Raw genomic sequence first — 17,891 nt, 5'->3', positions numbered from 1 at the left:
TATGATAATAATGATCCATACAGAATAGATAATAGGCTCAAGACAGGACGGTAATTAAACAGTGGTTCAGAATGCTGAAGGGCAGGAGGGATCTCAGCTTGTATGTAAGATGTTTGTTAATCATCGCTAAACCAGAACACCATCAGACAGCCGCATCACTTGTCCCCCCCCACTCAGACGGTGTGACGTCAGCAGGTGTGACGATTGCCAGTAGAAAGTTCTGTGCTTTTAAAATGTATTTCAGATTAAAGTAAATATTGGTCACAGGCTTTAGACCATTGTGTTAAACTGAGCAGCATGCACCTCTCCTTTCTTGTGAGAGTTCATTCCTCCTGCAGTGTGATTGATTACTTTAAATTTGAAAGCAAACTGAAACGTCTACCATGAGACTGAGAGGAAATCTTTCTTAAGCCAAGTCAAACCATACTAACCATAAAATACCCTGGTGGAAAAGTCCTCAAGCTGCAGTGTGTCCTGTGCCCATGAGCTGTAACTGTAAATATCATTAGTTATAGTAAACGAGGTCCGGACACTTAGGAGCAGCATGAGTGTCTCCAGTTACACAATTCCAGTGAGAGGCCAGAATCTTTGAAAGGTGTTTCAACGATGACACTTTGTGTGGTGAAACAATGCATTGCTGCTGAGAAAAACCCTTTACAGTACATGACCACAACGTGACTCAATACCGTCATCGAGTGTTGCATCGAAACACATTATACACCGGTGTGACTCCACAGCTATGATGTGGGGTCAGATTTCCTCTAGATCGCTATACTTATCGTTATTGCCAGCCTTTAGGCTATACTGTACTACCCTAATTGGCTTAAAAACCCTCGGCTAAAAGGTGTTATAATGCCATCTCGCGCTGTCTTTGAGCCATCAGTAACGGTGCTAATGATGACCTGTTAATTGTGTTTTCTAACTGAAAATGGCAGCTGATTCCAATGCGTCAATGCAGCCGTCCTTGATGGATAATGGGGGGGTGGGGGTGTTTCTGCACTAAATGGGACTCAGTTGGTGTGAGGCAATGAGGTCTAGCAGTTTGAATCTATAAAAGAAGTAATTAAGAAAGAAACATTGGCTGCTACACACAGCAATATTGTATAGGCGGCTGCGGTTCTCTTTCAATTGTGCCCTGGGTCTCATGTGGCCATAGCCTTGCAGTATTGCAGGAGAATAAGTAATTTAAACGATAAGTTCCACACCTCTAACATACATTATTTCATAGACTCAGCTATGAAACCACAGCTTAGGTCTCAAAGTGGGAATCGAAGATCTTTTGTGGGGAACCTTTCAGAGCAGTTTAATTAGCTGAGCCAACGTTCACTGCAGAGAGAGAGAGAGAAAGGAAAGCTCCACCAGTGCTCCACACCAATATGTTCCAGTTCATTGTGAGAGAGAGAGAGAGAAGACTGTATCTTTATCTTCAATGACGAGAATACCAGACAATTTTGCGGCTTGATTTATTTTCTACATTTTCATGAATGTCAGCGTTGCAAAGGTCACCCTCTGAATATGTCACCACATCATGCTAACACCACAAGTTGACCCCTACTGCCGTGGGAAGTTACATGACATGGACAGTGTAGGAATGACGCGCACATGATGATAGATTTAGGCAGGGAGGAAGAGAAATGGAGAGAGTGTGGGAGTACAGGAGGTGAGGAGAGGATGGTAGATAAATGATAAGAGGGGGAAGAAATTCAAGAGAGAGACAGAGAAAACCATAGAATGAGTGAGCGAGAGGAAGAAAGAGAGAGAGAGAGTCATGGGGGAAAACATAGAGGGGGGGGGGCTACAAAGGTACACAGTATTTCTGGGTGAAACCATCATTACTATGAGCAATGGTAGCAGTCACCGGCCATTACCTTAGCCATCCACTGTCATAAGCAGAACATTTTTCCAGCCTGCCCCGCATGTCAGGGGATAGGGGAAGCAGGCTCCTGCATGCTGAATACGTCCTCTCTGCTTTCTCCCTCCCATCGCTGGAGACCCAGCCGGCACTCGCTAGGTGGCCACTTCATCATCAGAGGAAGGGACCTGTCGATAGCTTCTGGATGTGATCAATAAAGTCGTTCAGAGCTTTCCCCTCCTCGCCCTTTTCATCCCTCCTTCTCCCCAGTTATCTTTCGTCCCAAAATGTGAAAAGGATCAGTAAAATATGATGACAAAAAAAGGCACAGTTTGTCCTCGTAAATCTGTCTAATGATTTTCTACCCTGTAAGGTGAAGTGCCCGAGATGACTCCCATTCACTATGAGGCTGTATAGTGTGACAGTGCGACAGAAATGCGGAGCTGGTAGCAGGGTTTAGATTAGCCTTTTATAGTGGAGTGAGTTCTCAGGCTCTCTATCGGAAGGGAGAGTGAGTGACGGCCCATTCTGCTCAGTGAATGCTGTCATGATGTGGGCATTAAGACTCACTCCTGGCTGGAAGGTTCACAGCGGTGCTGAGTGAATGTGCGTCGCAGAAGTCAACGGCCAGGCCCGGCGGCTGTCATCACAGCATGGTTACTTCTATTTCTCTTGCTCTCAAACTCTCCCTGTCTCTCTGGTTTTCACTCTCTGCATCACTAATCGAAGCTGCTTTTTGCAATATGTCAGCCAAGTTTTTCAAAGCACACCTAGCCAAACACATTTTTGTATATTTAGATGAATCATGTGGGTTGTTATCCTTCAGTTACCAACACAGCAGCACTAATCATGTTTACATTTAATACTGAGATGCTTAATAATATTGACTGGTGATGTTGTACATTTACAAAATCCAAAATGATGGCATTTTCTTTTCACTCCTATTGATATGAAATGTGAGATGGTGAGCAGAGGCTGATATATTGGGCTGCACCTCTGCTGCCTGTTTTTAATGTTCCCCCCAATATGCTCCTATGCCATAAGTTTTGCAGGATTTACACTTTATTTAACATTAGTATTGGCACCAGGTAATGCTGATTTAGGTAAGCGCATGTGTAACTATTAATATTAACATTACATTCACATAGCCAAAGGCATGAATAAAAATTACAGCACTCATTTTCTCAGCTGTGTTTGCCCGCCACGCCTCGCTGGATTGGAATTGTGACTTGAAATATTATTCTGAGCTAATCCAATATGCTCTTTGTATGGTTTGGAATTGAGTTTAAAATGTCAATATCACTTCAAACGCTGAGCCGTTCAACTCGTGTTCTGTTTAGCACAATTTGAAGAAAGATGCATTTGTAGTATCACTTTACTTTATCTTGTCTTTTTTCAAACAAGCACATTATGGGAGGAAGTCCAGAGGAAAAATGAATGCGTTTATCTTTTAATGTAATAAAATTGTGAATTCCCATATTCCAGTGTTCTCTCTGATACATTTCTATAGAATACAAGTGTGCTTTGAGAAGTTCTTTAAAGAGGAGAGTGTTCTGGCTAGCTTGATCTCCACTGACAGCTCATTTGCAGACTTATGACAGCAAAGGCTCGGTCACCTTTTGTTGCCAGCCGAGTTTGTGCAACAACCAGCGGGGCTCTGCAGAGGACCTCCGGCTGTGCTCCAGACTGCTCAGGCAGTGCTAAGCTTTCTCTGTACGTGATTAATATAAGAACAAAACTGTTGCAATATATTGCTATTCTTTAAATAAGAAGTAATATTTTCCCAACATTTCCTGCAGCAAAAAAGGTAACAACATGAAATCAATATTAAACAGGAACAAAATCAGTATAGGGCACCTTTAAAAAACAAAACAAGGTGAATGATGGTTATTAAAATTGAATTGGCTTCCAGCCATAAACGGTTTGCCAAGAAAGTTGCTAAAGAATCCATAGGACGGTTTCCATCACCCCAAGAGTTTAGCTTCATTGATAATGCATATGAAAGGGATGAGTGATGGCGCCCAGCGGCTTCATAAAACCCCCGATGTCAAAGGAGAGGACTGTGAATCCAAGCAGCATTCCTCTATTACTGTGACGAGGGAAAGGTCTGCATGTCTGTTTGAGATGTGCCGGTCATGCTCCATACTGTCAGAGCAAATGAAGTCAAACGGAGGCTTAATTACAGCGATAAGTTGTTGCCCTGGGGCTAAAAACATCCTATCACCAAACAGCTGGGAAGAATTCCCCATTATGAATGCATAATTGGGTCCAGGATGACTGTCAAAGAGCACTATTTTTTTTAAAGTACAACAAGGCCTCCTGCTGTGGGGTTTTTCACATCCTAAGGGTGTGTGTGATTATAGTGTGTTTTGCAGTTTTATGATTCTGCACGGCTTGTAACATTCATGTAAATAAGCTTTTAATATTCATTACAGCTACTGTTGTGGTTTGACGTTAATGTTTTATAGGATCACCACTGTACAGTTGAAATTGAATGTGCCTTAACACTGTTTGATCCTGAGGCTGATGGTGCAGTGAAGCTTCCCAACACTGGAAGGAGCTGCCTGATCAAAATGCTAAGCAACCTCATTTGTTTTGAAGATAGGGCATCCTTTATTCCATGTTGCTCTGTACAGCACAAACTGTTCTTAGTGTAATGGAAGAAGCATTACACTTTTCTGAGGAATATTTGCCTCTTCTTTTAAATATATACAATGACTGCGTCTTTTGCTGAAATAGACATGGAAGAGGGGTTAAGGTGGTCATTTGCCGAGTAAGTGGTAGTCTTGAACCCGTGAAAGGCTTCTAGAGCACTATATAGCTTTTGTAGGTAATTGTTGCAATTAGAATCTCTGAGGGATCTCAAGTCCGGAAGCATCGCTATTCCCTCACTCTGGAAACAGAAATGTAACATGAACGTAGATGTGGGCGATGCAAAGGCAACTGAAAAAATAAAAAAAAGACTGAGATACACTTTAAAATGAATTCATCTTTCAATACACAAACAAGGAAGGCACAAGTAGAACACTCAAAACTTGGAGGATTTAGGTCATTTTCTCTAAGCCTCTCTGTCACCCTTTATGTGTTTCTCCTTTCTCCCCTCCGTCGTTGTCCTGTCTCCATTTTTCTCTGGTCTGGTCTGCTCTGGTTTTCTTTTTCAGACACACATACAATTCTCAACTGTGCCAGATGTCAATAGCTATGTGCTCAGAGAATGGCCAGCTGAGCCGTTTCATCTTGTTATGATTGTCAATATTGATTGAAAGGAGAGATGTAGATCAAGTTTTAAAGAAATAACTCGTGTAAACAAGTCTGTGGTTGGTTTGCTCTGGGGACAAATTATGATAGAAAATTCCCTTTAGTCATTCCCTTTTCCTTTAATTATCTAACTTTAGTCATTCCTCTTTACCGTGTGCCAGTGTGTACATATCTTCCTGTGCTTTTGATCAGTTTTAATGGACAAATTTCATCTTTTACTGAGGTATCAACACATATCTGATGTTATTACAGAATATTTGATGATTAAATATGTTCACTGGATACATGGATAACACTGAACTGTATACACTGCCAAATGCACACACAGACACACACACACACACACACACACAAGACAACATTTTCTTGCTTCATCCTTTTAGTAAGCATCCAAGAAAGATGTCGATAAACAAAATGTACTATATCTATTGATCGGATCTACTGAGAAGCGCAGTCTTCTACCGACAGGTTTCAGGTTTTCTCATTTGTAGCAGCGGGCCTCCAAACCTTCCTCACAACACCCTCGCTGTGTTTCTGTTGGGATCGGAATGCAAAGCTATTACACACTGGAGGGTTTGTCTCAATCACACCGAATGGCTATGAATTTTAAATGCAGGATTAGGGCCCACAGAGAAGCAGGCACATGGGAGAGACTCAGTCAGTTGAGTGCTAATTTGATTTTAATTTTTTCTCCTTTTTTTTTTTTTTTTTTTTTTACAAACAGCTCTGGCAACATTGTTAGCAGAGAAGATGCATTGCTTGTGCTTTAACGCCCCAAATCCAACCACAGCAAGAACAAAAACTCTGTCCAAAAGGAAATGATCATGATGAACATTCTGTTTTCCATATGAAAAAAAACAACTAAACGCTCATAGTCATGTATTGGACTGGTCAGCCAGTCCAATACATGGAAATTACATCATAAAAATCTCATTTAATACAGTGTTTCCATTTGAAACATGTATTGAATTCAGTTTGAGTGTGTTCTTTCAGGGGGGGATGCTTAGAGTGGAGGATGAATTCTCACACATTGCTAAATTTGCCATGTATGAATAGATTAATGAAACGCAAAGTTTGGCGCCAAAGGCTTGGCCCGCAGGTGGGTGGTTGGGCACAGTCATTAATTTGATGGGGCGTGACCTTCGAAAGCCGACACTGGCTAGAACGCACTCCATTGTCTGTTCTTTGGAAATGCTCAAATGCTCTGATTGATAATTAATCTTTACTTTTGTTTCAGGTGGAGACATGGACGACTCATCCCCGTATGAACCTGTAGCACCAAACCGACACCCTGATGCGTTCCGCTTGGCCTCCATCTCTTCAGGTATTCACAGGTTTGATTTGAACTCAACTCTTTGTGGTTTATCATATGAGTGGAAGTATGGTGTAACTATGCATTCTGGATATGGGGAAATGAAGGTTCTTTTGTGATAAATAACAGTGTAGAGGCTAAAGAGCCTGTGTTGATCTTTCCGCACTGGCATTCCACCAGTCAACTGTCCTGAATGAATTGGGTGCTTTTGGTTTATTATTTCCTATTTGGTTTACTAACTAAACAGCCCAGCACCCATCAGGGGAGCTATAGCCTGCTATTTAATTTACTGGTTATTGCCATCATGCTATCAATAATCAATGCAGATCTTATTATAAAACACAGCTACAATGGTTAATGCAGTGCTGAGAAGCAAGTTATGCAATAGGTGTGATGGGACACAGGGACTACGCCTGTCCATTGCCAGAGCTACAGGCTACAGTCACTTGAAATTCAATCGTGTTTTTTTCCATCCAGTTCTGACAGAAATTTTCCAGAGGATGTTCTCTTCTATTTTTTATTTTATTTTTTTCGCCAAAAGCAATCTACAAACACTGAAGCCAACTCATTTCCTTTTCTTTTGGCTGATGTATCTTTCTTTGTTTTAGAACTGGGAGTTACAAGAACGACAAGCTTTATGTATAATCCCCTCAGCTTGAAATCAGCAATGTATCACTTGTTTTTGAAAATGCAACTGTTTGATATTTTGAAAGAAGAAGAGAGTACCAGGATGAATATTACAAAGTGCAGGCTTTCATTATTTTTGGAGTCCCTGATTTAATTGCATATTCATTTAGAAAGCATTCAGATAGCGCGTCCCCCCCCCCCCCAAGGCTGCAGAATCCTCAAAACATGTTATTTTAGCTGTTTAGAAGCTGCATCTGGATTTGAGATCTGTACCAAAATATTTATAGTTGATGATCATGAGGATTAATGATTAGGGTTTTTAGGGCTTTCAAGTTAGTAAGACTCATGACCACTGAGTTATGACCATTACAATCTATCCTGTTGCTGTAGCGACAAATATAGTTGAAATGCCAATAAATATTGCAAAAACATTTCAGAACTGAAACATTATGTGCTCCCATCATTTACATATAGCTGCAGTCGTACCATGTGCTCAAGAAATATGGCCATATTTCAAATAGACCTTTAATGATTAAGCAGACAGTTATTGAAAACAAGTATGCAATATCAAAACACAGGAAATACATTTTCTAAATCTAAATTGTGTTATGAGCCTAATTTGGTAGAGACAATTATGGTTGAAAAAGCACAACGATATTTGAAATGTTGGAAAATCTGTGTAATGTGATTGATATAATCCAGTTCAGGATTAGTGAGTGGAAAGTACTTTCTAAATGGTGTTATTGGTGTATGTTTATTACTTTTGAGATGCCCTGCTAACAAAGCAAGATAATAATCAAAGTACAGACACTCTATCTCCATCAGTGTAAGAGTGCAATTGCCCTGGTAAAACTAGGAGCGCAGCACAGTGTACCTCGACATATTAAGATACAACAGGGGACTCATTACTGCATCCATTTTGCTTCAGCTGATTCTTGCATTCTCTCCAAGGTGAAACATTGGATTTGCTCTCTGAAATCTGTTTAGCCGCAAGCTTTCCTCATTATTTATCAATTCTGAGGACAGATTAATTGATTGTGGCACTGAGAGAAAACCAGAGGCAAACACATACGTAATTACAGACTTGTTTTATGAAAATAATTCTCATTTTGATAACTAAACCACACAAAAGTATTAATAATCCCATCTACAACTGTTAAACTGCATAGAGACCTGGGGAATACATGATATCTGGTTGGTTGATGAGGACAGGGGAATGTACACTCTCCAGGAGGAAAGGTAGGAAATTGAAAAATAATCTCTGCTACTTTAAAAGTTTTTGTCTGGGAGGAAGATAAGGGACAGAAGTTGTGATAGAAATGAAAAAGAATTATATACTACTGCACGCATTCTCGCTTGAAGTTTAAATTAATCAAAACATATGGAGACTCAGCTTCTGCATTGCCCTAGGTGATACCTGCAAAACTATTTCACACAGGCTTCTCCTTCTAATGGGACTGTGTACTACACTCGCTCATTTTTTGCATATCTTCAAACTGAAAATTAGCATGCGCTGTATACACACAGATTAAAAAAAAGACAATGAGCACATTTAACCCAGTGTGGTCCATCCCTTAAATAAGGGTAGAGGCTGCTCCTCCGTGACGACAATATCTGCTTCGTCCTGTCCCGGCTTTGCTGGCACTGCGCACCTGCATCAGCAGTGTTTCCTCACCTCAATGCTCAGCACAGTTGCATCCAGGGCTGACTGGAGTGTCCTCGTCGACATCATTTCCATTGGCTTCTTTCCTGTAATGGCAGTGAGGCACAGTCTCTCGTGCCACATCTCTCACCACTAAAGGGTGAGGGTGAGGTGCAGTTTGTGTAGCATATTACTGCTTCAAACGGATTTAAATAATGGCTTTCAGAGCAGTTGTGCTGTTGTTTGTGAAGGGCCCAATAGGCTTGGCTATCAACAGGAAGAAACTTGTTCCTCATCTTATCCAAGAAGTGCAGTGTCAGAAAGATTCTTCCACCTTTTGGCCCACTGTCACAAGGTTTGATGCTGCACACCTGCCCACCTGTCTACATTCTGCTTTAGCAGTCTGGTTATTGCTAGGTGTTTTATTCTCCTGTGACCTGTGACTCTTAATCGCTATGCCATGCTGTCAGTGTCAGGGCAGAGGGCATGGCTATCTGATACATGATGGAGATGATAGATGGAAATAGAGTAAAGGTTATATAGGGAAGCAAACATGTGAATAGGAAAATACTTAAAGTTGGCTGGAAGGGAGTTCTGGGAATGCTGTGAAAAACACTTGGGATGTCTTTCGGGATTGCTGTTGACGCTCCAGCGATCATAATATAATCAGCACCCACAACTAGTAACGCTAAGCCTGAAATATGATGATGGTTACATGTTGTTAACCTATAGCTCTCTTAACAGGTTAGCAAGTCACCCAAATTTACAGCTGCCATAATCCATAATTCTGAAAGAGCAATATACTAGCTCAAGATTCATTGGCACTGCAAACATACCTGTTACAGACATCAGATGAAAAGTGAGTGAGACATGGAGAAACAAAGAGAGAATGAAAGATGCAAATTACTTTTTCATCAGCATTCTGTTACCAGCCCGCAACGGTGACGCTGGTAATGTTTTCACCTTGTGACTCTGTGTGAGTCCTGGAGACACCTGCTGTAGCGAGAACTATAACAGTTTTGAATACTGCGGCAGGTGTTTATCTTTATATGTTTTATTTGGTGTGTGTTGAGATCAAAATGAAGATGGGTGGGGTCTCTAGTTATCAATTGCTTACACATATGCATAAATGAGACCACAAGGTCAAGGGTACATAGATGACAGATTGTAGATGGTAGACGGTTTAGATTTGGAGCGTTTAGGAGACAGATTAAAGTAATACTATAGGTCTTGTAAACAATGAGGAGAGGCTACATTTTCCTCTGAAAATGAAACTGATGCATTGGGGTCATGCAACTGATGCATTGGGGTCATGCAACTGATGCATTGGGGCCATGCAACTGATGCATTGGGGCCATGCAACTGATGCATTGGGGTAAAACCAGATTGGTAACGGGCACATGTGACCGAAATTTCATCTTGAAATTGAGGACAGCAAGTCCTCCTTCCTGTCTGCCATGTTGCAGGGTTGACAGTTTGAGGCGAGGACGCTTGGCCCTCCAAATTAATTTTGAGATGAGACCGTGGATGCTGGAGTAAAAAATGGCCATTCGTAAAATATCCATGCTTTTGGGGAAATTGGGAAAAGTAACCTTTTTTCATGTCAGCTTCCACCCTACTTAAGATAACCTGGAAGTTTTAATTGTAGTGGACTACAGGGAGGGGACGACATCCACATATCTAAAGGACTTCACCAATGACTTAGACTAGTTGATCTAAATTCTTCTAAATTGTCCAAGACTTGGGGAATGTAATTATCGTCAACATTTTGGTAAGAGCTACCTAACTATGAGTATGAAAAGAACAAAAGGGTGCCACCTCTGCTCCACGGAAACACAGAAGGCACTATATGTAATCTTAAACACCTCAGAAATGAAAAGATTCATGCACAAAATATGCCTTTCAGTCATTGTAGAGAGTGATTGATCAAGAAAAAGAGAAAGAACAGATAACCTTATTATCAGTGTCTGAACAGTTTTAGTTGTATTAGGATGCATGTAAAATGCGCTTCACAGGTGCTCTGTAGTGAACCCAGGATGAGCAATAACAGTATTGTTTCTAACATGAGCAGCTCAATACAATATTGTTCAATTTATTTATTTACTTTTACCTTACTGCTGCCCGGAGTTGCCCTTTACCACTATTTATCAACGTATCTATAATAATTTTTCTTGGTATTTAAGCCTGCAGTAGGTCCAATCCAGAGCATCACGACTGTATCAGTCAATCATTTAGTGCAGAATGTATTCTCTTTCCAGTTTCTGCATTAATCTTGTAAAAAGAGAGATGTATTCTAGCATGCTCATATATGTTCATAAAAACACCCAAGCATTATCAAGGGTAAACTCCCCAATCCAGCCCGACTACCTCTTCACTTGACATTGAGGGACACATGCAGTAACTGTATTGTTTTCAGTGGAAAGCTTAGGTACATTTAAATAGGGTATATTTAGACTTGCAAAAATAAATACACACTAATTCAGGTTGAACAATCTTCATCATCAAATGATAGGGAGTGCTGCGTAAGTATTTCCCAGAAGAAATCTATTGATAAACAGTTCTCTACCCAAAACCCCTTTAGTTGCTATAATAATTATTAATGCATATTTTCCCTGCTCTAATGAAATTGGACTAAACGCCAGTGGGAATCTAACAAAATCAAACAAAAAGATGAAGCTCGGAGATGCTACAGGAAGGCACATTTGTCTTGTTTACAGTCCCACACCTGCCAATGGCAGACACCTCCTCACCCCACCAAGTTTATAGTTCAGAATATTACTCCCACCTGGTGGATGATGTGCTCATGCTAGTTTGTTTGATGAACGCAGAAATCTTTTTCTGCAGCTTATTTTCTGTATTAATCGATTCATTGATTTTGGTCTATGAATTATCAGAAAATAGTGCTCCTCACAATGGCAAGGTGATGTCTTCAAATTGCTTGTTTTGACTTACATGAAGTCCAAAAGTCAAAGGTATTCAGTTTACTATGATGGAAAACAAACAAAAAAGCAGCAAAGCATCGCACTTAAATGCTGGAAACAAGGCACAACCGTTGTTTTCATGGTTTCAAGGCAGGGATGCTGTACAATCAATAGCATAATCGAAAAGACATGTATGAAGGATGTGGGGGAAAATCCTTCCTCCACAATGTGCCAGGACCCAAAGAATTGAAGCCCAGATGAATTCTATATTACTAACAGCATGCCAAGATATCATCAACTGTAATTGTTAATATGCTCCACATGAAATATATTCTGTTCTCTTGACCCAGTGGTGAGCTAATTAACTTATTAGGAACAGAGGGCAGCATAGAATCCTGCATTCAAGGGTCCCTCCAGGAATTAAGTTCAACATCCCAGTTAGACCTTCTAGCTCTCAGCACTAAGCCTCTCACCTCTTAGCTCAGTGTGCCCACCATCCAATTAAACCCAAAAAGCTGTTTCTATAGCTGGGGAAAAAAAGGACCAGTGAAACAGCCGTGCTCAGCATACTGTTGGCGTGATTGACATTTTGACATTGCCCTCATAACAATTAATATTACTTAGGCAAACACTAAGATCTGTTTTTCCATGCGTTCAGTCAAGGTTCTTGGTTATTAGGGGTCTGAGTGTATCTGTGCCTGTGCTTGTTTGTGCAAAATTGGTTTTGTGTATTCTTTTGAATGTGGCTGTGTGTATTTATACTACTTTGTTTATATGCTTCATTATTCCGTGTGAATTTTCTAATCAGTTTCTAGCCCTTGCTTGTCTCTCTGTGGGTCAGTAATGAGAGTTGTTGTTCGAGGCTCACTCATCAGAGACCCTAGTCAGCGTTTTTCTAACAAGTTTGCATTAAACAAGAGGGAATAACCCACAGAACATGTTCGGTGTTTCAGTTTGTTGGTATTTTTAGTTACTCTCTACTTGCACGTTGATAATGAACACAGAAGCAGTTTGTTGATATTGTGTAGGTTTATCACACACACACATCCTGTTAGATTATTTCACTACATTCTGCATTATTGCCAGTAACGGTTGAAGGAGCTAAACAGCATGCATATTAAGACTGAGGGGGCCACTCATGCTTTGAATTTCACCAGAGGAAGCTCAACTTGAAGGCAGATGTTCATAAACAGCTCAAGTATTTAGAAGTGTGTTTACAATGATTTAAAATTCCTTTGGACAGCCCTCTCCCACCTCCGCACACACATTTATTCTCACATACAAATATTTAGTCATCTCTCATCATTTACATCTGCCCTCGCTCTCTTTCATCTGCTACACTGGTTCATTTGGCAGCAATCATTTTATGCGCAGAGGTAAAATTCAGTTGCTCGCTCAGAACAGAAGACTTCACAAACTCCGCCGGTCTTCCTCTGATGACGTCTATACGTTTGCTCAGTAAAGCTTAGCGAGATGATTTTGTAGATCCAGTGCACCCTCTTTCTCCCCTCTGGAAACCCCACAGCAACATAGAGTACAGAGCTAATGACTGATGAGCCCTTTGACACGGAAATGCTTGACATGCTCCTCGGGGTCCGGACGAAACACTTCCCTAACAAGCTCTTGCACGCTCACCCAGGGCCGTATTAAATCCAAACTTTGGCACCTTTCCTAATTACTGAGAACATACCCAGAGCCAAGAGCCTCTTCCTAACCTGGGCTGAACTCCCCTCTGCAGCGCAGTGTCCCCTGAGTATGGGATGATATATGAAATTCAGAATTCAAATTAGGCTGACAGAGAGCAAATACCGGGGAAAGAAGATCCCTTACTCTTTGGGAAAAAAGCATAAAAATCCAGATACAGTGTACATGAACATTTTTATCCACTTCCTCTCATTCATACGTGCTCCGTCCACTTCCCTCGCCTCTCTCCTTCTTATCCCTCTTTCTCTTTTCTCACTGGAACACAGGTCTTATGTAATTTTCTGTTTATCTCCGTCTGTCTAGGTGTCCTCTATCTCACATTTTACCTCTTTGTTTCTTTTTCTTTTCACTCTCTCTATTCATTTCCCTTTCTTTCTTTCTCTCCCTGTGTGTGTGTTGTATGTGAGGAAAGAATAAATAGTTATTTCCTCTACATTGCCATCAGTGGGGTCTAATTTATGATACCCATAGAGTAGAGAGCCCTATTAAAAGCCTATTTACAGTCAAACGACAGGATCACCAAAAGCCATGCTTTAACTGTTGTTGACATCGACTAAATAGTTATGAGATCGCATTTTTTTTCCGAGGCACACGAGGCAGTTGGGAGTAAACAACTTAAGACCACCATTTCAAACTGTTTTTGTGAATTCCTGTTATGTATTCCCCAAATGAACATGTCGCATTGTGCTTCATGCACACAAAACATCTCTGCGAACATTCATATTAGTTTACTCGGCAGCAAACAACTGCCAAAATATAGCAGGAACAACATTATTAATGAATTTCCGTGCCCTTAATGACACTGATGTGCTGTGTTTAATACATCCATGAATCAATCAATGCAGCCTCTTGCCCATTTATCCGTTCAATCATTCACTCAGTGCCTCGCTTGCTCATTCATGTATAGTGCAACAGCCAGCAATAAGGTGATAGACATGCTCGTAGCATCACAACTATTGTGATACTATGAGTTTATGATTGCACTGCTGATGGGCTGGGTTAATTATTCCGAGGCTTTCCTGAATTAGGCAATATTAATTGAAAGCTCCCCAGCACGTCTCTCTAAGTGGCTGTCCAATCTGTTAGTCTGTGTCCTCTCATTTCATCTCTCCATCCGTCATGATCAGCTGCTGCAATCAACTGCTCAAGCCTCCTCTCCACTCTTAAAGCTTTTTCCATTTTTATATGTCTCGTATCATTAGCTTATCAACCCCTTTCTCCTCGCATTATAGCAGAATATGTTTGCTGAAAACCTTCATTGTAATGCACTTGGAAAAATCAATTATAACTCTGCAACACAATACTGCACATTTCCCCTTCCATCTCCACTTCTTTGCTTCCTTCCTCTTCTCCGCACGCTCTTGCTATCATCCTGTTTGTGTGTAAGCACGTCAGAGCCATCGAGTGGGCTTTGTGTGTTATGTTCACCCCAGGACATCTTTTTGGGTTGAGCACCAAATTCAATCTCAGCTCCCCAATCAGAGGTAGTAAAAACCTGTCCGTCGCTGCAGCCTCAAAAGCGGCTTCAGCCCTGCTTGGTCAGATAAATCTTTGTAGCTCATCCTTCTCCTATTTTCTTTTCATCCTGGACCCCCCCAGTGGCCCACATTAGAGCCTGCAGATGGCCAGGGGAGATTTAGGATCTGCAATCCATCAATGTAATGTAGCCTGAACCACTGGACAGCCGCTCCGCTAACCTCTCCTCCAGCTGGACCGCACTGGCCCCCTTCATGCCCGTTTCAACCAAGCTTGGCCCATTTTAGTAAAACTTTGGCCCCGCTTTGGCCTCTTCGTGCTCAGCGCCAAAGTCAGTTCTTTATTTGATTCTCGTTGAACCAACATCAACCAAGCTGCTCCTTCTTGACGAGGTCGACTAATTGTCTCACATCATTGCCTTTAGGTTCGATGTTGGTTACTGTCCCACATGTACATGATCTGAGCACAATTCTGTTTGCCTTTTCAGTCACTTACACTAACAAGACTGAGTTTGCAATGCTGCTGTGGATCATTTATCTGCTCCCTTCAGAGAGTGCAACGATTAACAAGTTCACTTAATGATACAATGATGTCTTATTCTGACAGGAGTCATGAAAGTTAATGCTCTTGTTCTTCGAACAAAGAAGGAAAGGTTCTCCCGTGGTGGCCTGTGCCAAACATTAAAAAAAGACAGCACTATTTTGAACACCTACATCTGTTGAACTCAGGATGTATCATACCACCCTGCCTGTTTATGAGAGCGCCTGCTACATTTGACCTCCTTAATACATTTAAGTCAAAACTCTAGTTAATGTAAAGCAAAGTGTGAGTGTGCCTTCGTCTCTTTGTGATGAAGTCCCGATATTCTACTTCTGATATTCTTCAGTGGCAGTGAGTTTCATTTTATCTGACGTGATCTAAAACCACAAAGTCATTAATTTTGTGGGTTTGCTTATTTTTTATCCCCCAGTTGTGATGTGATCTGTTCTATGTATCGCCATTTCTAGGATTGATAACGTGAGATGCACCACTTGGAAACAACCCAGCGTCTCTCAAATAAATGGTCTTTTTCCTGCTCCCTGCTGTCTGATAGACACAGAGTGAGATTGGTTCTGTTGAATAAGAGATGAATCTCTCTGGGTGTCACCATACCGCTACGACCTCTGAAATATCATTATCTACAGGGGAGGGAGGTTAACTTCTCTAATATAGCCTGAATACAAGAGAGGGGTGCCACAAGTGAACATGATCCTGCTTTATTACCGGTATATCTCAGGAATAGAGTGTGTTATCTTACTGCCACTGTGGTATATGCAGTATCTCAGAACACCTAATGACATAATCTGTTTGCCACAAATATGATGTGTAGCCTATGGGGTAATTGCAATGTTTCACTTTGTGATTACACAGAAGGAAAGAGAACTTAATCTTGTACCTGAACCATCCAATACAGCACAGCGTGGAGTCTTTGCCTAGTCCTTGAGCTTAGCACCTTTTTGGGCAGATGTTACAGTATTTAATGTTGTTTCCCACCAACCAGTGTTCACATCAATAAGTGCTCTTGTCAATATTTTCACAAGGACTCCTGTTCATTTTACAACCGTCCCATTTAACCAATTCAAATATCTTATTTGATTGTTTATTGTGTTTTACTTACATTTTAAGTATGGCAAAAACATTACAATAATTATTATATGTATAAAATCAAGGCAACTCTCTACGACAACTTGATGATGCACTAATATTATAATCGCATCATAATATTACCTGGAAGTGAATAATGTATTAACATCCAATTTGAAATCATTGCTTAATTCATTCATACTTCACTCAAGGTTTGAAACTGAATCAATTATTCAGTCAGAGTGGATGTGAGCTAGCTGCAGGCATTCCTCCTGTGGCTTTCTGTTGGATGATATTGTGGAGTCTGCTTCAGCGTTCAAGTCTAACATTTGCAATGAACTCCCTGATGGGTAGAAATGCACGGATTATTGTTTTATTTGTTGATCGTACGTTGCAGCTGAACCGACAGTAAACTATATCAGAACAATGATGTTGGGTTCGAGGATTAAAGGAAAGATCTTTATCAAACTGTTGGCATTGTATTGCATCCAGGTTGTGTTTGCTTAAATACCTCCAATCAGAAAGAAAGAAAGCATGATAAAGTCATTATAAACAGCTCATTCCTCTTTGGAAATACATGTCTGACATCTCTTTTTCATTTAAAAGTTCACTAAAGTCACTGAGTTTTCTCTCTTCTTTGCATCCATTGACACAGGGATGCTCACAGTGGCCCCAAAAGGTTTCCACTGCGTCGACGCCGAAAGAAACTGCAACCCCTGTCTTGATGCGGCCAAAGCTTGCAACCTCAACAGCAGCTGCAAGAGGCAACGCTCCGCCTACATCGCTACCTGCAGCAAGGAGGACCCCAACAAGGGTGAAGCCTGCAGCAAGAAGCGCTGTCACAAAGCGCTGAGGCTGTTCCTGGATCGCGTGCCCCCTGAGTTCAGCCACCGACTGCTCTTCTGCCCCTGTCAGAGTGTGGGCTGTGCCGAACGACGCAGGCAGACAATCGTGCCTGATTGCTCCTATAAAGATAAGGAGAAACCCAACTGTCTGGAGCTACGGAGGGTCTGCCGTCAGGACGCTCTCTGCAGGTGAAAGAAAGGGAAATAGTGGGGGTGGAAGGCTTTGGGATCTTAATGGAAAAAGAAGAGTTCCCTGTACTATTTGTGTGTATTTCCAGGAGTGGCAGGGCAGACATTCATTTCATGTGCCTGAATGTCTGCGTTTTTGTTATTGCATTTTATTTTGTTGGTTTGATGGACTGATTTTAGTGCTGTTCGTATGAGACGAGCAAACACATCTAAAGATTCATTAACGTCTGTTTATATTCATGAAAAATAAGAAATTGAATCCATGTGTTGGAGAGAGTTCCTGCTGTTTGACAGTAAATCCATACCTCCCATGACATCCTAAAATTGTATATTTCTCTGCTGTAACTTTGTCAGTGAAATAATTAGTCATTCAGGGAAGCTGTGGCTATTAAGTGCAGGATGAAGATGTGAAGCTAAGTTGAAGGGACAACGCTCAATTAAG

At 41.1% G+C, this 17,891-nt stretch overlaps 1 protein-coding gene across 1 annotated transcript in view; it reads left to right on the top strand.

The window, feature by feature from the left end:
• LOC142964566 (GDNF family receptor alpha-2-like) overlaps positions 1-17,891 on the top strand; it is a 42,913-nt gene that overhangs the window by 4,387 nt on the left and 20,635 nt on the right. Inside the window, exons 3-4 of the mRNA XM_076104937.1 lie at positions 6,348-6,434; positions 17,071-17,449. Of these exons, the coding sequence (XP_075961052.1) occupies positions 6,348-6,434; positions 17,071-17,449 (466 nt within the window). The remainder of the gene's footprint in view (positions 1-6,347; positions 6,435-17,070; positions 17,450-17,891) is intronic.

The sequence above is a fragment of the Anarhichas minor genome, unplaced genomic scaffold, assembly GCF_050575085.1.
Source record: "Anarhichas minor isolate MPS153535 unplaced genomic scaffold, ASM5057508v1 ptg000030l, whole genome shotgun sequence".
NCBI classification, from domain to species: Eukaryota; Metazoa; Chordata; class Actinopteri; order Perciformes; family Anarhichadidae; genus Anarhichas; species Anarhichas minor.
This window is presented reverse-complemented; position numbering and strand designations above follow the sequence as displayed.